Genomic DNA, 24,702 nt, shown 5'->3' with positions numbered 1-24,702 from the left:
AGGATGAACTCTTTTCACATCTTTCTTTATTTTTGGCAGCCTGAGGCAGCCGCTGAGACAGTGTGCAGTGAAAACAGTGTGATAAAACCCTCCTTCTGCCTTACGAGTTCGATCATCTTGGGACCAAATACCAACTCCTTGTACCTTAGGAGTTCGACCAACTTGGGACCAGATACCAACTCTGACTCTTCGTGAGCCGTGCAAACTCAGATAACGTCATTTTACCCCTCTGAGCCGTGGTTTCTTATATGTGATGTGGGGACGACAGAACTTAACTGTGTCGTGATAGTTTCATGATAATACACCTACAAGGCACAGGGACAGGAATTCTTAAATATTAGCTATACTTATCACCCAGTTTTCAGGATTGATATTAAGGACACAACAGATACATCTATCCAGTCATGGCGTTGGGCTTAATTATCTCTGAGGTCATTTCCATCTGACAGTTCTGTATTCTGATTCGAAACCAGCCAGATGCATGGAATTGAAGTTCATCTGCCAACTGTAATTTTCCTCTGCATGATGATGATGATGGTGATAGTGAAGGTGGTGATGATAGTGATATAGTGATGATGATGATGATGGGGATGCTGGTGATGATGCTGGTGGTGGTGATTGTGATATGATGATGGTGATGGTAATGATGGTGAAATATTTTCATAGGTCTTTACAGGTTGCAAAGGCCTCTCCATCCATTGTTTTGTTCGTATGCACGGGAACCCGGTGTGGGGCTACTGGAATTATGATCCCATTTCTTTGATGGGAAGATGGAGGCTCAGGCAAATGGCAGTGTCTTGCCTGAATGTACCCTGTTCGCCAGTGGTGGGGCCAGCAAGGTCCTCCCGACTGCAGATGCCTGCCTTCCCTCGTGACTCTCAGCGCATGGCGGTCACAAGAGGGTTCACTCGGTTGTGTCTGAAATTCCCCTGTAGGTTCAGCATCATGAGAACAAGCTGGAGTACTCCCAGTTCACCTCGGCCAATGGTATCAATGAGGACCTTGCTCTCGATGACCAAATGATTGACATTCTGTCTTCAGAGGACCCCGGGAGCATGCTTCAAGCCTTGGAAGAGTAAGAATTCTCAATCACATTATACTGGCTTGGATGTGATGAATGCTTTAACTTCACTGGCCTCAGAGCAAACCCTGAGTACATTTCATTCATTCATTCATTCATTCATTCATTCATTCATTCTGTCATCTGTTACTCAGTTATCATAATGGAACTACTACTGTGCTTAGTATTTGGGAAAAGGGGTGGATAAGACAGAGTTTGTGCTAAAAGCTGCCTGATCTAACGGGGGAGACAGACACACAAACTTAAGTGACCATACAAGTTTGATGAACACCCTGCTAAAAGGAAAATCAAGGCTAGCTGAGCCGAGAAAAGGAAATAATGACCTCTGAGAGAGTCCTGGAAACGCTTCTCAGAGGAGGTGGTGTTTTAACTTATTCTTGAAGCATGGATATAAGCTTTCCAAGCGCATTATGAGAAGAAAGACTTTTCAGGCAGAGGGAAGAAGGGGCCGATGAAAGGTTCAGCAGGATGCATCTGGTGAACGCAGTAGCTGGGTACGACTGACGGGTAGATTGGGGTATTGAGTACAGCAAGATAAGGGAAGAGGCAGCTGGAGAGAGAGGCCAGGCCAGGCGACGTGTTTGCCGAACTGAATTCGATTCTTGTTGTTTATTAGCACGTGCTTAGAATGGACCACCTGTGCACAGTAGAACGTGGAGCCGGACACGGTTCTGAAAACTTTCCGAATACCAACTCATAATCCTTCTAGCAACCCAACTGAGCAGGGATTATTGTTCTTACCAGGGATGAGGATTTGAGAGTCTCGGGAGCTTGCCCCAGGGCACACACTCAGGAACGAGAGAGCCAGGTTCAGGGCCAGGCTGCCTGGCTCCGGGGTGCATGCCTCTAACCAGGATGCTGTTGCACGGCCCACGGTTTCTCCTGGCCGGCACAGGGGTCACGGTCTACAAGGTGACTGACTCGGTTCATCAACTTGGCCTTTCCTCGTTTCCTTTTGGCAAATATTTACAGAAAGCTTCTTTCCGTGTTGCCTATCTCGGCGTCCAGTTGTCTTCCAAAATTCTGTTTCGTCTTTTACTTCTTCAAGTGTATGAAGCATAATTATTTTAAAGTCTCTGAAGCTTTATTACCTTTACCATGTTCTTGTGCCTGTTGTCTTCTGTTCCCCTTAGTTTGTGATCAAATTTCCTCTTCTCCTCGGATGCCTGGGTAGTTTTGATCGTGTGCCAGTGTGTGTGAAAATTTGTGAAGACATTGGAGGACTGACTAGGAGGAGGTTACCACCTTCTAGGCGATGAGGGGCGTCATGCTGGATGACCCCCCATACAGAGACTGAGACCACGCAAGGCAGGGCTTCTGGTCCTCCAAGGTCTGGTCTGTTTCTGGCATATCTTTACTTCTGAGGCATCTGTACCAACCGAAGGGTACAGGCTGACCTCTCCTTGGAGTCTCTGGACTTGAGTTTCTACCTCCCCGGTTCTGCAGGTCTGTTGAGAACTCTGCAGAGTTTATCAGCCCTTGGGGCTGCCTCTCCTGGTACTTAGACGCCCTGGGGAACAGAGTGGCCCCAGATGCGGGGCTCCCCTCTCTGAGTTTCTTTGTTCTGCTAGGTCTTGACCTCATCTTTTACTTCTCCTTGTTGGTTCTCAGATGGTCTCAGAGTGATTTGGTTTTTGCCCAGCTTTTCTTTTGATGGGATAGTTTGTCCAAATTACCTGGACCACGAACAGAACCCATCTTTGTGTAAACCCCACTCTAGGCGAGGAGTAGACACAGTCCCGGCCACAGAGGCAGCCCGTGAGAGAGATGGACAGGGAAACAGGCAAGGCCCAAAACAGCACAGAGCAGTAGCACCCTTGACTGGTCCCCAGAGTTAGATCAGGGTTTAAGTCTGGGCTGTGCCACCAGGCGCCCTTGGTTCAGTTACGTAAGTGAAGTCTCAGGGTGAGAGGGGCTAGGTCTTGTAGGGTTCTGGATGTCAGGGAACGGCCTTTTAATTTTAATATGGGCAGATCTGTACGTTCAAAGGCCACTCTGGATACAAATGGACAGTGGCTTAGAAGTCCAGGGAGATTGTTGGAGATGTCGATGTGTGACTTGGGGCGGAGCTTGGGATTAGCCGGAGGAGCCTACAGAACTTGGCAACTGATTGCCGTGTGGCTGTGAAGGCATGCGCCGGGGGCGTAGTTTGGACACTGAAGGGCAGGGGACAATTCAGGATGCCTCCCTGGGATGCCGTGTTGGACTGATGGTTATTAGCAACAGAACCCGTGGGAACCTCCCCAGGCTGGATTCCATTTATGACACACTTCTTCTGATCGTACATTCGGGATGCAAAGCTCCACCCGCTCGTTTCCCACTGGGGAGTGATTTCTACCGATTGGAGTCATCACCATGCCGATTAGCTATAATATCTTCTATTTGTGCATAATACCGTATATTCGGGAAGCATTTAAAAATGCAAGGTCTCGGGACGCCTGGGTGGCTCAGTCGGTTAAGCGGCCGACTTCGGCTCAGGTCACGATCTCGCGGTCCGTGAGTTCGAGCCCCGCGTCGGGCTCTGTGCTGACAGCTCAGAGCCTGGAGCCTGTTTCAGATTCTGTGTCTCCCTCTCTCTCTGACCCTCCCCTGTTCATGCTCTGTCTCTCCCTGTCTTAAAAATGCAAGGTCTCTTTTCCACATGTTGGTTTGGTTCCCATGCTAATGCTTTTTGGTAGGGCATCTTATTTTTGGCGTTTGCTAGCTGAAGAGTCTGATGCTCATCTAGGCAGAGAGGTTTATCCACAGCCACAAATCTAGTAAGTGAGTCTCCTCTGTTTAATCTCGGCCACGTTGTGTTCCGCAAATACTCTCTGAGCCCGAGTTTCCTCATCTCTTAACTGGGAGAAACCAGGAACACCGTGGGAGACTGTACAGCTTAATGATATGAAAGAGACTTAACGGCAGAGTCCTCACCGCAGCGTTCCCTCCGAGCCGGGGTCTCACCTGCAGGGACGTGAGCAGATGGAAAAGAGAAGCGTTCAAGACGGGCAGCCCTTCTCTGAGTCTTTCTCAAGAGCCGTGCAAACAGCAACTGAGCAGCTCCGATGCTGTCTCCCTGGAGCCTGGAAACCGAGTCCCGTGGCAGGAGATGGACCCAAGATACCTCCGGAAACAGAGAGCACGGTCTGTGCTTCCTTAGGAGCGACTGGTCACTGGTCTGAGAAAAGAGCTCTCCTGTGTCTGACTCGTGGCATTTTGTGAGCTGAGGGAGGTTCCGAGCCCAGGGGGACTTCCGTCCTGCCTGAGGGGAGCCCCTTCCCAGCTCAGCGCCCTCGTGCACTGTCGGGCCTTCAGCCACGGAAGTGCAGGACTGTCTTTGCACGGAGCTGGGCCTTGTTCACCCATTTCTGGGTCCAGGGTCGTGCCGCTCGGCTCACTGAACTTTTGGGCAGCCATTCAGGCGTGATCTTTCATTTTAGCTTAAGTCCCTAATCAGAACGCCAAGGGAAGCACGTTAAAGTTTGTCACACTACTCAAGAGGGAGGAGGGAGGATTGGATGGGCAGCGGGGCGAAAGGTGGGTGGCTTACTGGCAAAGATTTGTGAATGTCCCATTACATTACATGGTAGGAGCAGGTGCATCACCAAAGTATTTCCTGGCTTTTTGTCCGTTTTCTTCCAAAACATGAAAACGCAAAGTAGAGTGAAAGGATTTAGTTTGTGTGATCAGCACCTGGATATTTAATTTGCAAGTAGGTGGTAGTCCACCACCTCCGGCTGGAGGAAGTAGGGCTGTGATTAGCATATATGTGTATATTAATACATATATAATAGTGTATGTGATAGTAACCTACAATAGTAACAGCGTATAATGTAAATAGTGTCAGGACTAGATGGGAAGGCATTAATCATTCTTTGTTGTTGGCTCCAGAAGTGCTTGGGGCACCTGGGTGGCTCGGTCGGTTAACATCTGACTTCGGCTCAGGTCACGGTCTCACGTTTCGTGAGTTCGAGCCCCGCGTCAGGCCGCGTGCTGACAGCTCAGAGCCTGGAGCCTGCTTCGGATTCTGTGTCTCCCTCTCTCTCTGCCCCTCCCCTTGTGCTCTGTCTCTCTCTGTCTCTCAAAAATAAATAAACATTAAAATTAAAAAGAAGAAAAGAAGCGATGGCGTGTAGGGAGCACCGTCTTCCTCGATCCCCGCGTTCTGTGAAATCAACAACAGCCACTGCAACGTGCTGGTCCTGGTGTGTGTGAAATGCCATGAGGACTGAGGTTACCGAGACTGTATTCCTGTAAGTCACCTAGGAGCTCCAGAATTTTAGATTTATTTCTCCTTGGAAGCCGGTCTTGTTTGGCCTGAAGAGTGTTTGACACTGATGTTCAAGCCTGACCTGAGAGTGCGTAGCCTGCGAACTGCCTTTGTCTCTCGCTCCCCTCCCCCACCCCACCCGCCATCCCGACATTCAGTATTTATTGAACACCAGTTCTGTTTCAGGCTCCATGGTTGCATGCTCATTTTAGGGTCTTGGCGATTTTTTCATTTTTTTATTTTTGATCACCGCGTTGTCAGTTACTTTTAATCTTTCCATCTTGACTTCTAGTCAGGCTTAGGAGCTCCCAGAAAGAAAATGTCACTCAGAATGTCAGGGGCTTAGTGTGCATGGAAATCTGTGATTGTCTCCCCACTAAAAATAGCTTTTTTTCCCCAGCAAATAATTTATCGCATTTGTAATTCTTATGTGAAGTTTAGCTGGGCTTCTAAATATGCCATGAGGTGACTTGACTGCCACCTCTTCTAAGACCCATCAGAGCCCTAACCTTGCTGTCTCTTGCTGGTTTATTTTTGACAAAGAGCATTCCCTTGGTTGGCGTGGTGTATCTTTTACATCATTAATTCGTAGGCTGCCTCTCGCAGAGAGGATCTGAGGGACAGGTCTCTCCTTTGGTTTCTATCAGGTTCCTGGACAGTTGTCGTAATAGATACAGCTCAGCCCTGGACCTGCAGAGACGAGAGGAAAGAGGAACCAGGCAACCACCGGCTGCTCCCGAAAGCTTCTAGAAGCGTGGAGAGCCCACAGTGTCTTAGCACCGGGCCTGCTCTGGCCCTGACCTCTGCCAAGCATCTCTGGCCCATGTTCTTAGGTCATTCTCACCGCGGCTCCTGAAAGGAGCTGGTGTTCAAAAAAGGTTTATTGGGGGGCGCCTGGGTGGCTCAGTCGGTTGAGCGTCCGACTTCAGCCCGGGTCATGATCTCGCGTTCCGTGAGTTTGAGCCCCGCGTCGGGCTCTGTGCTGACAGCTCGGAGCCCAGAGCCTGTTTCAGATTCTGTGTCTCCCTCTCTCTCTGACCCTCCCCTGTTCATGCTCTGTCTCTCTCTGTCTCAAAAATAAATAAACATTAAAAAAAAAAAAAAAATTAAAAAAAAAAAAAAAAAGGTTTATTGGTTTTGCCTAAAGGTCGCACGAGTGATAACGGGTTTGTGCTTTCCGATCCGCTGTTCTATTGACAAAACACAGCTTTTGAAGAAGATGGAGCGTAGATTTTTCCAGAGAGGCAAAGGAAAATAAGAGAAGAAAGTCCAGGGCTGTGTCTCTTTCTAGTTACTCAAAGGAAGCTCATTGCTGATTTCTGATGTTAGCACTGCCTTCTAAGCTGTCTCAACGTGATGGTTTGTACCAAGTAGGTGTTCGGGGAGTATGCGTTGAGGTGAGGCTTTTCAACCTATGTCTTTGTGATTTTCACCGGCCATATGGTGTGTGTGTGTGTGTGTGTGTGTGTGTGTGTGTGTGTGTGTGTGTTTTACAATGGCGTCCTCTTTATTCTGTATTGACACTCTACAGAGATGTGATTTTGTTCCTTATGTCTGGAACTCAGGGAAATGAAGCGACTCACCCGAGTTTCCTTAATTCATTTGTTCTTTCATTTGGGTTGCTTGCTCGTGGGTGCGATACATTTTTAAAACGTGGGAGGCCCTGGCCCGACGCTGGCAAAGTGTCCTGCTGTGGGTCCCCGTGGGACTCACGCAAGCGGGATACAGACGCGCCCACGGATAACCGCGCAATTCCACGGCGTGGTGGGGACTATGAAGGAGCAAGGCGCTCTGTTAAAGAACGGCGGGGGCTCACTCTCGCCTGGGGCTCCGGGAGGCCCCTCAAGAGCAGGGTCAGGGAGCTGAGACCTGAGTAATGGGCACCCGGTGGGGGCCACATGGAGCTTAGGAAGGGATGTGGGCACTTGAGGGTCTAGGAGGGGATGAGGCCGGTGTAGCAGAGGCACGCGGAGGTGGGCTGGAGGGTGGGCTGGAGGTGGGGTGCCTGGAGCAGCCTCCATTATTCACCCTAAAATTCCTGTGTTCTTGGGGCGCCCGGGCGGCTCAGTCAGTTAAGAGTCTGGATCTTGACTTTGTCTCAGGTCGTGATCTCACGGTTTGTGAGTTCAAGCCCCGCATCGGGCTCTGCATGGACAGCAGGGAACCTGCTTGGGATTCTCTCTCTCTCCCTGCCCCTCCCCTGCTTGCACACACACTGTCTCTCACTGTCTCTCAAAATAGATAAAAAAAAATTAAAAAAACAAAACAAAACCCTGTTTTCTTTACAACATTCACAGCTGCCAGAAGCCACCTTGCTTGTCTTTTCTTTCTTTTTTTTTGTAATGTCGCCTCTGCTTTGGCAGCTGGGCAGTAAGGTCACAAAGGCAGGGACTTTCTGTCATGTTCGCAGATGTGGCCCCGGTGCCTCAAACACGGCCTGGCGCACAGTAGGTGCTTGTGGGGTGATGGCACACGACAGTGATAGGCTTGATGGAGAGTCACCGGCAGGTAAATTAGAGGCTGTGTGGTTAACTTGACAGCAAAGATTGGGGGGAAGGACGGCACCACTCAAACCAGCAGTTAGCACAGCACGTTCCCAAAGGTGACGTGTCCTCACGGGCTGCCCAGAGTTGCCCCGCGGGCGTCGGGCTGTGACGGGGACACCCTGGCAGAGTGACGTTCATTCGGCGGCCACCAGTTCCCGTGGGCGTCGTCCAAATGGGCTGTGCGCGGGTCCGTCACTCGGGGCCAGCTTCCCAGGAGGACCCCCAGGGCGTAGGTGTGTGGGACGTCCCTCCCGCAGGCTCCACGCGGGTCTGTGGAATCAGGGGACGCACGAGGGAGGACGAGCTGCACCTGCTGGTGGCTTCGCGGTGGGGTTTGTGGCAGCTGTGAGCTGAGCCCCGGGCAGAACGTGACACAGCTTCCTAAGACCAGGAAAGAGGGAGGATTGAGCTTTGAGGAAAGATCCAGAGGCGCTGCTGGGCTTGGCCAGGTGAAGATGCCTCTCAAGACGCTGGGTGGGTGTGTCAGGAGGAACCAGATGCTGGGTCTGTTCAGATGTGACTTTGAGTTCGGGGCCGGACGTGGCTGGACGGAGACCGAAGAAGGAGCCTCCGGAGAGCCGCATCGAGGGGAGGGGAGCGGGACGGCGCCCGCGGGAACTGCAGCATTTACACGATCGGGAAAGTCACAGGACACCCGGGGAGTGAGGGCAGGAAGGCAGAGAACAGGGGTCCCAGAAGAAGGGGTGGCCATCCATGTCCGATATTTCCTGGAGTTCTGTCAAGTGAAGACTTGGAAAGGTTTTGGTTTTACCTCCAGGACATGCTGAGGACCAGAGCAGGGTTGGGGAGCACGGGGCGAGTAGCATGGGCTCAGTAAACCCCTGTGAGTCCTCCATTATGTGTTGCTGTGCAGGGGGCAGAGGTGGGGAGCTTTGCCGTGCAGGGGGGCGGACGTGGGGAGCTTTGCCGTGCAGGGGGGCGGACGTGGGGAGCTTTGCCGTGCAGGAGGCAAGGGGTGGGGAGCTTTGCCGTGCAGGGGGGCAGAGGTGGGGAGCTTTGCCGTGCAGGGGGGCAGAGGTGGGGAGCTTTGCCGTGCAGGGGGCAGAGGTGGGGAGCTGCAGATTATGGGGAAGCTGGGGCCAGGAAAAGGAGCCTTTAGGGGTGATGCCAGAGGCTCTGAGCCTTCCAGTGGGGACATTTCCTCCACAGAGAGGAGGAGCCTGAGGGTTTGGGGGAGGGCAGGGAGAGTTACAGGAAAAAAGGAGAAGGTGGGAGGGGATGGGAGCCAGGTGTCAGCCCTGGGGAGGGAGAAGGTCCAGAGTGCACGGAGGTGCCTGCTGGTGTGTGGATGGGACGCATCCGTGTGATGCTTGTCACTGGGGTACAAGGTGAGGACGTCGGGAAGAAGAGGGTAGGACTGCAGAGGAGCCTGGGACAGTCCCGCCAGCGAGGGGAAGTGACTTACTGGCAAAATCCCAAGAATTCCCGCGCACGTAGAGTGCCCGTTTGAGGCGGGTGGTCCCAGCCGGCCTGCATGAGGGGCTCCCTCCTACAGTGCTCTGGTGGGAGGTACCGAGCCCCCCGAAGGGTGGGTGGGAGAGCCCAGGGGTTTAGACAGCAGGTCGAGAAGCAAGGCTGCCTGATTTGGGTCCCGGCCGTGCCACTTCCTGTCGGGTGACTGTAGATGTCATATCCGTCAAGTGGGGACAGCCGTGGCTGCCTCTGAGGGTGCCTCTGGGGGCCCCAGGCTGTCTGAGGGGAGCAGGAGCGGCACGAGAGAGGGATTTCCTGTGGCCGCTCTAACACAAACTCGGGGGCCCCGAATTTCTTTGGCACTGTTGGAGGCCAGAGGCGCAGAGTCGGTTTCCCTGGGCTGAGTGAGGTGTAGACAGGGCCACCCTTCAGACGGTGTAGGGTGGAGCCTCTCCCTCTTCTTCCAGCTTCCAGAGGCTTCTCTCAGTCCCCAGCTTGTGGCCACAGCCCTCCAGTCTCCGCCTCCCCGTGGCCTCCTCCTTTTCCGTATGTATCCGGTCTCCTCAGCCCCCGTCTCAGGGAGACAGTTGTGATGGGATTCAGGACCCACCGCACAATCCGAGGTAATCTCCCCATGTCGTGATCTTTCACTTAATTCCACCCGCAAAGGTCTTTTTTTTCTTATAAGGCCACGTTTACAGATGCTGGGGATGAGGGCCTGGTGTCTCTGGGTGACCATTGTTCCAGGAAATGATCAGAAAAATCTCAAAAGAATGAGGAAGGAAACCGAGACTTGAGGGGATCCGTGGGCTGGAAGGTTCAATGAGGTGAGTCCTGCTGTTGTTTCTGGAATGTTCCTGAGGGTTCTCCTCACACAAGGACCATTAGAAATGGTCATCTCCCCATTAAGGAGTGGTTGGTCCAGAGCTCAAACCTGGGTCCTGTGACCCGGGCTGGTTCCTCTGCTGCTTCCTCGCACACTAAGCCCGTATGATGGAGATCCATCTGGATGGTGAAGACACCCCGGGAGGGAAGGGGGCACGGCCTGGGGGGGGGGGCGGCTCTTCTCTGCCACCGGCGTAGCACTCCTGCTTCCCTCCGTGTGGCTGGGGTGTAAATGGCTCCCTGCACGTGGCGGGGGCCTGGAAGTCCTTTTGGCATTAAATGATTTCACTTCATGAGCTGTTGCCTGCTGTCTCACTGGAGTTCTCGTGGGGGCTGGCCACAGTAAGAGGCCAGTGATAACTCCCTTAGCTTTTCGAGTTCAACTCCCTCTCCTCCCTCCCTCCGTCTCTCCCGCCCACCAGCCCTCCAGCCCCCTTCCCGTATGGATCTGAAAGCATCTGCTGTGTGCCGAGCACTGGGTGACACGGTGGGGACACAAGCCAGCCTCCGGCAAGCTCCCTGCCTTCGGGCCTCCATTGGCGCCCTTGCCACGTGCTTTTGTAAGGCTCGGTTTGTGTGTCTGACTCCCACGTGAGCCCCCGAGCCCTTGTTTGGAACAGGTCTGGCAGCGCTAGCTAAGTATCAGCAGCGTCTTGTGAATGAGTCTGGGTGAAATCTCACTGGGTGTTGGAGGGTCTTTAGGACCCTTAGGTCTTTAGGACAGTGTCAGGCAGGGAAGGGGGGCGTTCTTGGCAGAGTGATCCGCGTGTACAGGGCATGGGCGTGTGACAGTGCCTCCTGATGTCCTCACAAGGCACAGAGAGGATTCAGGAGACCGGACGCGTGGGAAGGTGTCCAGGAGAGGCCTTAGCGTCTGAAAGAAAGCCTTCACGGACTCCCCGATTGCCTCTTCCCTGCCCCCCCCAACCCACCATGCAGATACTCATGCCTGGGCCGGTCCTGGATTTCTGGAAGGATGGATGTCGGGGTTCACCTAGAGCCTCACTTGACAGACACAAGCACACAGGCCAGCTGAGGCGGAAGCCCCGCCCTCACACCTGTGCCTTGCCACCGGGTTCCCAGGAGGTGCTTGCTGGGTCCCCGCCAGTGGCTGACAAGCCAGAGCGGGATTTGTGCGGGGGACAGACCGGGAGAGCAGAGCAGTGGTAAGGCCCATCTCGTTCCCATGGCAACCCGCACTGTCATCTTCCCAGCAAGGTGAGGGTTTCTTGGAGGAGACACTTTCCTGCTTTTAGAAGCAGGTGTTTTGTGAGCCCCCCCCCCCCCACCGCCATGTGCCTGGCGCTGTGCTTGGTGAGGTGCCGGAGAGGAAGCCGAGAAAAGCGAGGGCCCCCGGGATGCCCGCCATCGGCAGGGGGAAATGACTCCCACACGGACACGTACCGCACAATGAGTAACCCTCGGGCCGCGCCTCTGCCGTGTGCGGGTGGTTTCCACGTGGTCCAGCGAACCTCTGCAGGGCGGGACGTGATCTTCTTCCTGACTTTGCATCCCACCGAATCCACACCACCGCTTCCCCGGGCCAGGAGGTCCACGCAGCCTCTTAGGGGGTTCTTGAGATGAAAGGAATCACCTCGACTGTTGGAGTGGCTGAGGGGGGTCACTACAGAGCTCTCACCTCCCCTCAACCTTGAGGTCTGCACCAGTTGGGAAATAAGACCTGTATCTGGCATGTTCTCCAGCCAAAAATCGAAATCACTCGTCACTTTCATTACTTTGGAAAGCTCGATCGGAGGATGTGGCTTTATGTGCAGGCGTGATGAGCCCCACGGTGAGACACTGCAGCCCCTCCCCCCTCCAAGAAAGCCGCCTTCAGGGACGTCCTGCTTCCGGTCAGCAGGTACTGTGGCTGCTCTTGCCAAGTGCCAACCCCTGTCCCCCTGTCGGTTCCCTCACAGAGCTCCTCCACGTGAAGGGGCCCCAAGGAGAGGGAGACCCGCACGGCCCCTCCCCAGCATTGGCCACTCAGGTTGGCCAGTCCCAACCAATGGATACTGGTCACAGACGGCAAGTGCGTGTGCCAGGCAGGAGGAGAGCCCGCTTCCCTGGGGATGGCGGGTGCCTGCAGCAGACTTTTCGGGGCCCTGCCCTGGGCCACCAGCTTGACTTTACTATACATGCCGGGCGGCACCAGCCACAGAGAGCATCCAGGAGAGAGGTTGTCACAAGCACGGGAGAAACTCCCTGTGTCCCAGGGACGAGAACACCCCATAGTCCCTGACTCCGATTAATGCCCATGTTTCTTTTTCCTGCCTCTGCTCAGCCAACTTGTTGAATAGTGAATAGTGAACAGGGCCAAGAATTAGAGGGGCATAAAAGGCCATAGTGTGCAAAACGAATCGTCTTCTCATCCCTGTGCCCAAAGGCAGTCCGTTCCCCGTGGCAGGCAGCCTGGGGGGATCATCCCCGGCTATCTGCATTTTTACACATGGACTCTTTTTTTTTTAATGCAAAGTAATAGCCTATCTCGCGCACTGTTTTGCTCCTTTATATTACCCCATTTTGCAACAATCTTGGGGATTGTTCAACATCCATAACTATGTATAACAGCCTGTTCTTTAAGTGGTTGTATAATATTCCTCTTTTAAGGAAATGTTTATTTTGAGAGAGAGAGAGTGAGCGAGTGTGCACGAGGGAGGAGCAGAGAGAGAGAGGAAGAGAGAGGATCCCCAGCAGGCTCCCCACCGGCAGCACAGAGCCCCGTGTGGGGCTCCATCCCACCAACTGTGAGATCACGACCTGAGCCAAAACCGAGAGTTGGACCCTTAACCGACGGAGCCACCCCGGACACCCCCGGGGGTTGCATAACTTCCTAGTAACAGGAACGATTACTGAATTCACTGAGAACTTAATGTAAATGAAAGACAGCTCTGTGTTACGTGCATGAACCCGTCTCCCCGCAAAGCAGCCTCCGAGCTGAGGACTGTTGACAGATGAGGAGGCCAGAGCACAGAGAGTGTGCGTCACTTGCCCAGGGTCACAAGGCAAGTAGGAGGATGTGAGTCCCGGCGGTCTGAGTGCGGAGCCGGCCGCGTTCGTGAACACCGTGTTCCACAGCCCCCAGCAAACGCGTGGCCGGTAACCTCCTGCGTCGAGGGCTGTGCGCACGCGTGCAACCTTAACTGCAGTATGAGTTCTTCACGGTGGAGTTGCTGCATTATTGTGAACTTTCCACGGTTGCTGTCAGACTGCCCACCAGAGAGGCCGGGCCGGCTCCAGCCGAGTCCCTGTGTCGCACATGCTCGTCCCCGTGGCTACGGATCGTCGTAGCCGTGGTCAGTCTGATGGGAAACCGAGGCTCCTTCCTGTAGCTCTCACCTGCGCTTTTCTTGTAACGCACGAGGTGGGACGTCTTTTGCACGTTGAAGACGTGTCTGTGTTTCCTTGTCTGGTGAGCAGAGGAGGTGGCCTGGCCTTAGGCTGGACGGCTTGAGTCACAGCGCTTGCCCCCCACTCCCGATCTGCCATTTAATCGTTCGATGACCTTGAGCACTGCCTGTAACCTCCCTGTGCCTCAGTGTTCTCATGTGAACCTGGGAGTGGTGACAGTGCCCACCCAGTGGGAGGTGAGGGTTTAACCAGCTCACGTACGCCCGGGGCTGAGAACAAGGGCTCTGGATGGGCTCGTGGCGAGCGGTTCACCTGTTTCCAGACCCTTCAGTGCTTGGCTCTGTTCTGCCCACTGACATCCACGTTTTTCTTTTCTGTGACTCAGCTCCATAGATGTCGCAGAAATGGACGACAGTTACTCAGCGCCTCTCAGCTCCTAATTCATTGCTGTGCCTGAGCGTGTCATGTAGCTGTTGAGTCCACAGTGGGCTGGAAGGCTGGAAAAGCTACTGTGAGCCCAACCAGCGGGGTCCCGGCTCCTTGGAGATCATAGGCTGGTGGGGGAGACAGGCATTCATCAGAGAATCACATGGAAAAATACATGATTACACTGACCAAGCTGGGCGCCACGAAGGAGGTGATGCCTGGGGCTCCGAGAACCTCGCCCAGAGTCCCCTCTTGCCGGGAGAGGTCTGTGGGCTGGGGGTTTGGCGTGTGCTCAGTGACCAGTGAGGCTGACTGGGGACGGCAGTGGCTCAGGCAGGGACACGGGCTTCAGGAAACACCAGGTCACCGGATTATCCTGCAGGGCGGGGTGCTGTGGATGGTCGGATGGAGAGGGAGGCCGGCCCGGTTGTGAAGGCTGGACTGCTGGGCGTGGGCTTCGGGCTTTGAGTCGGACTGGGGTCTGTCACCCTCGGAGAAGGTGAACCCTCAGACCGCCCCCTTGCCGCTTCAATTTCAGTGGGATTTCTAAGCTCCTTTCTTTTCAAGCATTCACCGATTTGGTGTCGGGATGCTTACCCAGGGATTTAGTTCAGAAGTTTTACTTTGAAAGTCTTTGCTTTGTTGTTTCTGCTACTTTTGTCTGTTTTGTCACGAACGCGTGAAAATATCCAAGACGGTCATTTGACACTCATGTACACAGCTCTCTTTGGGACGATATTCCTTCCCAGTCACTGCAGCCTGACGTTCCTAAACGTCCTGGGTATTTCGGTGCTGGGGGAAGTCAGCGCTCTAGGAGACGTGCTGTCCCCGAAGACTCTGGCCTGAGTGGTGATCACCGTGTACAGCCCAGAAGACCAGCCGGCAGGTCAGCCCTTTACGGCTCCCGTTTCTTCTCTCGCTCGCTCATCCCCTCTCCGACGGGTGTTCCCCGAGCACGTTCTCACCCAGAGCCTCTTTCCAGGCACTGCGGATGCTAAGATGGGCTAGGAGTGCTCCACGATCTCTGGACACTCGCAGTTCACAGAGAAGACAGACTCACAGACGGTCCCGGCAAGGTGGCACGGGGTGCGGGTGGCTGGGGACAGCACACTGCACAGGGTGGGAGGGGAGGGCTCCAGCTCTGCCTTCACCAAGAAGGCGTGGCCTCAGGCAGAAGGAGGAGCCAGAGGACGAGGGCGGGAGTCAGGTTCCCAGATAGACAGATAGATGTGGCCCCGTGGAATTAGGCTTTCCGGTTTATCCATCTGGGAGACGTGTAACGAGCAACGTGTCTTGCAGGCACTGTGCAGGTACGGCAGGGACCAAAGTAAAGTCCTTGTCCTCACAAGCTGTCCGTGGTCGGCGGGGACAGAAAATAAATAAAGATGAAATGTATGGAGGTGACGGGTCAGCGGGTCAAATGGGGAATGGCAAGGACTGCGTGAAGTAGATGCCTCGGGAACAGCCTTCCGGACAAGGTGGCATTGGAACAGGAAGCCCTGGAGGGAGCCGTGAGGGTGGCGTCCCCTCCTCCCTGGGAGAAGAATGGGGAGGCCTGTAGCATCTTGCTGCTAAAGAGAATCCGTGGCCTGGATTCTTGGCCCGAGCAGAAATACTCTCTCGAGCACGCCTCGCAGGTGGTTATTCCATTTCTACTTGGATATCCCATGGTCAATAGGAACCTTCATCCCTCGGAGTTTGTTGTGAGTTGAATTGTGTCCTACAGTTGTGTCCTTTAAGAATTGGGAAGTTTAGACACACACACACACACACACACACACACACACACACACAGGGAGACACCACCACCCCCCCCCCGCACCGCCCCACAAAGACGGAGGCAGAGATGGAAGTGATGCCTCCACACGAGGGTTGCTGAGCACGGCATCCACACTGGCAGCCAGGAAAGGGGCACAGCCTCTTAGGTTCAGAGGCAACCAGCCCTTGCAACATCTTGATTCTGGGCGTCGCACCCTCGCTGGTTACAGCAACCCTGGAAACAAGTACAGCTTCTCGTCGTTGTGTGGGTGGCTTGTACACCTTCGAAGTCCAGCCTGTTTTCATTTTTTTTTTTTAAGTTTATTCATTTTCTATTTTGAGAAAGAGACAGAGCTGGGGAAGGACAGAGGGACAGGGGGAGAGAGACTCCCAAGCAGGCTCCGTGCCCAGCCCCGAGCCCAATGTGGGGCTCGAACTCACAGACTGTGAGATCGTGACCTGAGCCAAAGTCAAGAGCCGGACCCTCAACCGACTGAGCCACCCAGGCGCCCCTCCCTCTTGTTTTGATCCAGAAGTCTACATTCGTAGTTCTGTGTGAGCAGAACCAGCGAATCCGTGCACGTTGTGGCGTCATCCTGATACTGTCCTCTGCAGGGCCTCTCCCTCCCTCTTGTCATCTCATGGCCACTGCCTGCAGCCTGACCATCACCCTGTCTTCACTGGCCTGCGCTGACCTGACATCCATCCCTGAGCCCCGGTCCGTTCTCCACGTACCAGCCGGGGTGGGGGAGGGGGATGCTTCCCACGGCCCTGACCACTTCCTGGAGGCCCCGTGCTGGCTTGCTCTTTCTTGGCAAAGTCCTGATCCTCGCCACAGCCCGCAAGGCTCTGTGTCATCTGCCCAAGGCCGTTAGGCCTGGACTGTTGATATTTTGTGTGCAGGTGATCACGATGACCAGATTTCTGTGAGGCGGTCATGAAGAAGACAGGAACCGGGGACAGTGATGGGAAGTGTAGGGAAGCGGATGTCAGGGGATTAAGAGGAAGACCTTTCTGTTTGAGCTCTCTGATCATGGGCAGCCTGCCTGGAGGAGCACTTAGCTCCCCATCACCGTGTGTGTGCAGCACAGAGGCTGGGGGACTCCTTGGCAGGGAAGGTGTTGAGGAAATCTGAGCGTTGGCTGGAAAGATGATTTAGCAGACATCCGAGGTTTATGTTATCTCCTCTTTAAATGTTTCATCCTAAAGTTTCTTTCAGATACTCTTCAGGTAGAACACAGTCTGTCTTTCCAAAGAGGAGTTTCAAGAGCTATCTATCTTCCTAGCTGGCTAGCTGTAACCCATCTGTCCGCTCATCCATGATCCATCCGTCCAGCCACCCACCCGCTAACCCACCAACCCAGCCACCAACCCATCCCTTCATACGTGTGTATATCCCACCCACCCATCCGTCCATCCACTCATCCGTACATGTATCCTTCCACCCACCTACCCTCCCATCCATCCATCCACCCACCCATTCACCCTGCATCCATCCCCCCATCCATCCGTCCACCCACTCATCGATCCATCCACCCATGCATCCACCCACCCGTTCATCCATCCATCTACCCATTCATCCATCCATCCATACACCCACTTTTCCACCCACCTACCCTCCCATCCACCCACCTACCCTCCCATCCATCCACCCACCCACCCATTCACCCTCCATCCATCCCCCCATCCATCCGTCCACCCACTCATCGATCCATCCACCCATGCATCCACCCACCCGTTCATCCATCCACCCATACACCCACTTTTCCACCCATCTACCCACCATCCACCCACCCATCCATCCATCCGTACATACGTACATGCATCCTTCCATCCACCTACCCTCCCATCCATCCACCCATCCATCCATTCACCCATTCACCCATCTATGTTTGTCATGTTTCCCTCTTATCTTCTTTTCTTTGTCATAAAAATGATATCAAGGAAGACTGGACAGACACAGACACAGCAACAACAATGTGAAATAACCTTTCTTAGCATCCGTTTTGTCTCAGGCACTAGCTAAGCGCTTTGCGCGTGTTGGTGTGACTGAAGCAGCAGGACAGAGGGTAGATCCGGAGCCACGTGTTATGGCTTCCAATCCCTGCTCTGCCACCTAATAGCTATGCTGCTTTCAGTCAGGCATTTTAATTTTCCTGTGCCTCAGTTTCCTCACGTGTTAAAAAAAAGGTTAATCACCTACTTTATAAGGCTGTTATGAGGATTAGATGGGATGATGTTTGTAAAGCTATTAAAACAAAGCCTGTGCGTAAGAGGCACTGCTATTCATCCTCTTAATGGCCTTCATTTGACACAGTGATAATATTCTCATTAACCAGCCGGGAAACTAGGCTCAGAGACACCAAGGCGCACACGTGAATCACCCAGCTCTGAAGGGACGATGCTAAGATTGGAAGCTGAGTGGCTGTGACTTCCAAGTTCATCGTGCTTTCAGACATAATGCGGTGTGCGCTGCCTTTTGCGACAAGGGGATTGGCGTGTGCCTGAAAGGGAGCTGGGAGGAACGTTCCGGAGGGATTTGAAGTGGGCAGAGGAGCGCTCACTCCTTTTGGTCTGTTGCAGAGCCGACTGGTGTGTGGGGCTGTGGCCAGTGCGGGGGCCAGGGGAGGGCAAGGAGAAGCTGGAGGCCGGCGGAGGGCGGGCCCGACCCGACTTCTACACGGAGGGATCAGCAAGAGGAAAGACTGTCACAGAGGGAGCATGCAGACCGCCCATTCCTGGTAGCCTACAATCTGAGTTCTTACCAAACCAAAAGCGTATGGTTCATCGTAACTTTTAACTGATGTCTTGGCTCACGTACGATGACTACGTTTGCTCTGAGTTAGGCTCTCGTTACCGTTTTGACAATGAAGATACTCAGGAGGTATGTTCCCTGCTCAACTTGCATTGTCTAGGCCCTCGACATCACCAGTACGCTGATGTGATTTATGGTCCTGACATGGGATCCCCCTGCAGGACGACTTTACGTGGAAATGGACTCCTAGGAAGAAAATTCCAGTTTCCCTAGTACTGTTTGCTTTTTGTGGGTCTGTTATGCCAACTTGAAGGTCCCAGATTTATATTGAAAAACGGCCATGGCTGATTTCTTTTTCCTTCTGGATTAATTACCCTCCAGGCCAGTGAGGTCTCTTTCACATTCAAGAGAACGTTTTCTGCCTTGTGTATCAAATCCGACCCTAATTTTGTTCTGACACCTTCCTCGCCGTTTGATGAGAACTCAATTAATTTTTTACATGAAATCAATAGGGGAAAAGACACTAATGTCATTCTCTTTTCTTTATCATCAGTAGCTAATCATCAGAGTCCTAATCAGTTCTGGGATAATTTAAGCTGGGCAGTTTCTTTGAGAAAGATGTTATCATAAGCAAGCCTGTTAAGAAACGATAATGGCTTACATTTATTAAGTGCCTCTTATGGGCTGGACATCATTCTGCACTCCGGGGTGAGTCTCTCATTTACAAGAGTATGTATATCGTTCGTACGGTGTAACAGAACTGGCCTGAGCAAATACACTCACCTTACAGTGCAGTGAAAACATATCATCTTTGTGACCTGAGAAAAATGAATATTCCCTGAGAACGCAGTGTTGGAATCCCACCAACTCCGCCAACTTGTAGTAAGAATTTCAGCCCAGCATGTGTGATTCACAGTGTCTCTGTCCCATGGAACCATTAGAGACTTGGGGGGGGAGGTGGAAATTTATGTGCATTTCATTAGAAACAATTTAAAATGCCGTAGGGGATGGTGGGAATTGCCTCCACAGCAATGGATCCAGTCCCGTATGTAGACGATGAATTCCTAATTCTTATTTTCCTCTCCTGTGGCCATTCGGGAAATTTAACAGATGAGAGTTGGCCTCATTAACTGCATGGCATTTTAATTGGTTTAAAGGCACATTTTTCTTTCCTTTGTGGCTTTGGGGACGCCCTGGCAGTTTTGACTGTTGCCTCTTCTGACAGTTTATCCATGGTGATTAACATTGAAACTGTTTGGACAGGAAGTGCTCATGAGATTGTCTTCCCGGGCAGTTGGGAAGGGCGAGCCGTGTGCGATATTCTATTCTGCCGCCTGTCTCCTGGGACAAGGTTAGCCAAGGAACTATGATTACTTAGAACGAATAAAATTTGAGACGCTACCCCGTGCGTTTTATATTTCTTACCTCTTTTAACCCTGAACACCACCCTGTGAGGGTGCCCCCCTTATCCTCTGGGGGAGCTAAGTTCTTTCCCCAGGTCCCTTAACTGGTAGGTGGTTGGACGGCAGTGACCTACAGCGATGTCCTCTTGTTCATTCCAACCCCCACGTACCTGGTAGAACACTGGGAGTTCACCCGACAGGCAGCCGCAACACTCTCTTGTGCAAGTTAATCAATGAACCAATGAATGAATGATGGATAGAGTGGTCGGGCAAGATGTAGGAGTTTCGTATTCAGCAGTAACAAATTACCGCGAACTGGGTGGCTTCAACCAGCACAAATGCATTGTCTTCTAGTTCTGGAGGTCATAGTCCAAAACAGGCCTCCCCAAGAAAAGTCAGGGGGTCAGCTCTAGGGGAGAATCCGTTTCCTTGCCTTCTCTGGCTCCTTGAGACTTCCCCTCTCCCGGGCTCCTGGCCCGTCCTCCGTCTTCAGGGCTGATGACCCCGTACCCCCCACCCCTTTCTTCCTCTCCCGATCCCACTCATCTTCTGCCCCCTCCTCCCACTCTTAGAGACTCTTGTTATTTATCTCTCTACCATTAAGGTCAGCTGATGAGCCACCTTAATTTCATCCGCAACCTTGTTTCTCCTTTGCCACATAACCCAGCGCATCCAGAGGTTCTGGGGATTAGGACGTGGATGTCTTCAGGGGACCATGAGCTTGCCTGCCACAAACAGCTTCATTAAAGATGTGAAATCTACTGTGTCTCTCTCAGCAGAGAAGTAATTTTTTTTCTGAGCCTGTGGAACATGGCCTCGTTCTTTGGATGTTTAACCCTGCACGCGCTTCTTTCTTGCTTTGTGACCTGGGACACTCAGCACACACACCTGCTCAGTGAGTAGTGGTGGAGAAAATGAGAGACGAAATGCCAGAGCTGTTACTTAAAAGTAGACTGATGAAGGGCGCCTGGGTGGCTCAGTCGGTTGAGTCTCTGACTCTTGATTTCGGCTTGGGCCATGATCTCACAGTTCGTGTGTTCGAGCCCTGTGTCGGGCTCTGTGATGACAGCGCAGAATCTGCTTGGGATTCCCTCTCTCCCTCTCCCTCTGCTCCTCCCCTGCTCGTTCTCCCTTTCTTTCTCTCTCAAAATAAAAAAATAAACCTTAAAAAAAAAAAAAGGCTGATCGGGTTATGTCTAAAGGACACAGGAGCTAGTTTGACCTGAGACGGAAAAATTTGAGCACCAAAAAGAATTATCACTGCAGTTGATTGAAACCCACCAGATACATAAAAATTTGTAATTTCACAATGATGCAGGACAGGAGGAAGGGGTGTTCCTAGGTCCAGGTAAACACTTGGACTCAAAAGACTCCCATAAGCTACACTTGACCCCGTGTAAGCAGATGGCCAGAGGGGCAGGAACATGGCTTGCCACGAGGACATCAGGCATTCTTCCGTGGGTGTCCTTGCCCCAGGTCACATTGTGGACTACGTCGCTGTCTGGGAGGTGTTTTCTCGCCAGGCGACACAGCTGAGTGCAAGGAGATGTAATCCACATCAGGGCTCAGGTGGGAGCCTTCCTGTCTTAAAAGCTTCATACCCCACAGGAGCCAGAATCTCCTGTAACAACTCACAAGCATAGCTTCCAGGGTCCCCCCACAAGGGACATCCCCAGTTCCCAGAGTCACTTCCCTTGAGGAAGTCCAGAGTGTGGCTTCCCTGCTAGGCATTCATGGCTCATGTACAGGTGCCCCCATCCAGATGTGATCTATCAATCAGGTGTCATTTGCCCCATAAGCCATGCTGCCTGGTAACATATTTCATGTTCTTCTTCTTGTGAGTTTCCCAGTAGAAGTTATCCAAAGCTCAGATTCTCAGGGATTTGGCAAAAGTTTGAGCATCCTTTTGTTTTCAAATACCAAAACAAAATAAAACAAAATAACAACAAAATAAGGAAACAAACAAAAAAAAGAAAAACACGGACCCAATCTCATTTGTCACCATTGGAAGTTGCTGTGACATCAGTTGTAATTAGCAAAGAATCAAACATCCATTCTGTCCACAGACTTTATGTCAGAACAACTGGATTGTTTGAAGACTGTCAGCTTTATGAATGTGGAAGTGATAGAATTACAAAATGAACATTTTCCAGCCCCTAATGAAATCGTGGATCTAAGTTAACAGTTGCACTTGGATGCTAAAACGATTAGGTGAAGGTTGATAGACTTTATGATGCAGGGATCATGCTGGCACTTACTTGAACCTCCTGATCGCTCTTAGAACTTAGCCATCCCTTGACCTTATAGGAAGCATATGGTGCCACTTACAGGCTATTTTGGGAAACAAATTAAGTCTGATTCTAATCAAGATATGAGATGTAACTAGTACTTTACAGGAAATACAGAGGAGAGAGGAACAGTGACACCCCATGGAAAGAAGGTGGAGCATTCTGCAGGATGAATAATCTAGCTCCCCCAACAAACCAATGGCATAAAAGAGAAAAGGGAGGGCAGAAAAAAGTAGATTTAACTGACATTGTGGGGTTTTTTGGTTCTTGGTTGTTTTTTTTTTTTAATTTATTTACTTTGAAAGAGAGAGAGAGAGAGAGAGAGAGAGGGAGGAGAGAACAAGCAGGGGAGGGGCAGAGAGAGAGAGAGAGAATCCCAGGCAGACGCTGCCCTGTCAGTGGAGAGCTTGATGTGGTGCTTGAACTTAGGAACTGTGAGATCATGACCTGAGCTGAAATCAAGAATCAGACACTTAACTGACTGAGCCGCCCAAAAACTCTTTACATTGATAGTTACTGTGGGACTATTTTAGGTTTTGAATTTTTCAAGTAACCCAAATGTGCAACACTAGAAAAATGGTTAAAAATCATGGTACATCACAAAATGAACTATTTTGCAACCACTGTAAAGGAAACGTTTATGGCTTTAAGAAAAAAAAATTTTTAAACATTTATTCATTTTTGAAAGACAGGGAGAGACAGAATGCGAGCTGGGGAGGGGCAGAGAGAGAGAGAGAGGGAGAGACAGAATCCGAAGTAGGCTCCAGGCTCTGAGCTGTCAGCACAGAGCCCAACTTGGGCCTCGAACCCATGAACTGTGAGATCTGACCTGAGCCGAAGTCAGACACTGAACCGACTGAGCCACCCAGGTGCCTCAAACTTTTATGACTTTTAAACACCACTGGAAGTTTCCTGTTACAGTGCTAATTGAAGAAAAAAAAAAAGGACAGAATTGTTTTTGCATCAATGTAAATGGTGTGCAAACATGGAGAAGTGTAGGCTTAGAGAAACAAACTGGAAGCAAATACAGCCAAATGCCTTCATTGGTTGTGTTGAAATATTGGTCTTACAGTAAAGGAAGTCTTTTTCTGTTTGTCTTTGTTATCCACACTCTTCATCATGAGCATTGATTTTTCTATGCATCCTTTTATAGCTATATAGAGGTATGATGAACATATGGTAAAATTCACCCGTATTAAGAGTATAATCTGACACATTCCTGTAAAGGATCGAGTCATGCGACCACCACCACAATCAAGTTCTAGAACCTGGGACCCTGTGATGCATCTCATTGATTTTTCTTGAGTAGACTTTATTTTTACAGCAGTTGTAGATTTACAGAAAAATTGGGAAGACAGTAAGGAGAGTTCCCCCCTACACTGTACACAATCTCCCCTGTTGTCAGCAGGTTACATGGTTATGGCACACTTATTACAATCAATGAGCCAATGTCGGTCCATTCTTCACCAAAGTCCGTACTTCATTCAGATTTCCCTAGATTGTCTTTTATTTTTCTTTTCAAATTTTTATTTAAGTTCTAGTTAGTTAGCCAACAGCGCAATATTGGTTTCAGGGGGGAGAATTTAGGGATTCATCACTTCCATACAATACCCAGTGCCCATCCCAACAAGCGCCTTCCTTAATACACATCATCCATTTACCCATCAGCCCACCCACTTCCTCTCCATCCACCCTCAGTTTGTTCTCTGTCGTTAAGAGTCTCTTGTGGTTTATTTCCCACTCTTCTCTTTTTTTCCCCCTTCCCATAGGTTTATCTGTTTTGTTTCTTAAATTCCACATAGGAGTGAAATCATATGATATTTGTCTTTCTCTGACTGAGTTATTTCGCTTAGCATTATACACTCTAGCTCCATCCACGTCATTGCAAATGGCAAGATTTCACTCTTTTTAATGGCTGAGTAATATTTCATTATATATATATTCATTATATATATGTATATATATATATACATATACCACATCTTCTTTATCCACTCATCAGTAAGTGGAAATTTGGGCTCTCTCCATAGTTTGGCTGTTGTTGATAGTGCTTCTATAAACATTGGGGTGCATGTACCCCTTTGAATCTGTATTTTTATTTTTGTATCCTTTGGGTAAATACCTACTAGTGCAGTTGCTGGATCATGGGGTAGTTCTATTTTTAACATTTTGAGGAACCTCCACACTGTTTTCCACAGTGGCCGCACCAGTTTGCATTCCCACCAACAGTGCAAGAAGGTTCCCCTTTGCCTGCGTCCTCGCCAACATCTGTTGTTGCTTGTGTTGTGAATTTTAGCCATTCTGACAGGTGAGGTGGTATCTCATCATGGTTTTGATTTGTATTTCTTTGATGATGAACGATATTGAGCGTCGTTTTCATGTTTCTGTTAGTCATCTGGATGTCTTCTTTAGAAAAATGTCTATTCGTGTCTTCTGCCCATTTCTTCACTGGATTATTTGGTTTTTGGGTGTTGAGTTTGATAAGTTCTTGATAGGTTTTGGATATTAACCCTTTGTGAGATA

At 51.3% G+C, this 24,702-nt stretch overlaps 1 protein-coding gene across 1 annotated transcript in view; it reads left to right on the top strand.

The window, feature by feature from the left end:
* EVC2 (EvC ciliary complex subunit 2) overlaps nt 1–24,702 on the top strand; it is a 135,828-nt gene that overhangs the window by 46,311 nt on the left and 64,815 nt on the right. Inside the window, exon 9 of the mRNA XM_042984798.1 lies at nt 936–1,075. Coding sequence (XP_042840732.1) covers nt 936–1,075 — 140 coding nt within the window. The remainder of the gene's footprint in view (nt 1–935; nt 1,076–24,702) is intronic.

This window comes from Panthera tigris, chromosome B1 (assembly GCF_018350195.1).
Source record: "Panthera tigris isolate Pti1 chromosome B1, P.tigris_Pti1_mat1.1, whole genome shotgun sequence".
In the NCBI taxonomy this organism is placed as follows: Eukaryota; Metazoa; Chordata; class Mammalia; order Carnivora; family Felidae; genus Panthera; species Panthera tigris.
The sequence above is the reverse complement of the archived record's forward strand: the minus strand, read 5'-3'. Positions and strand labels throughout refer to the sequence as shown.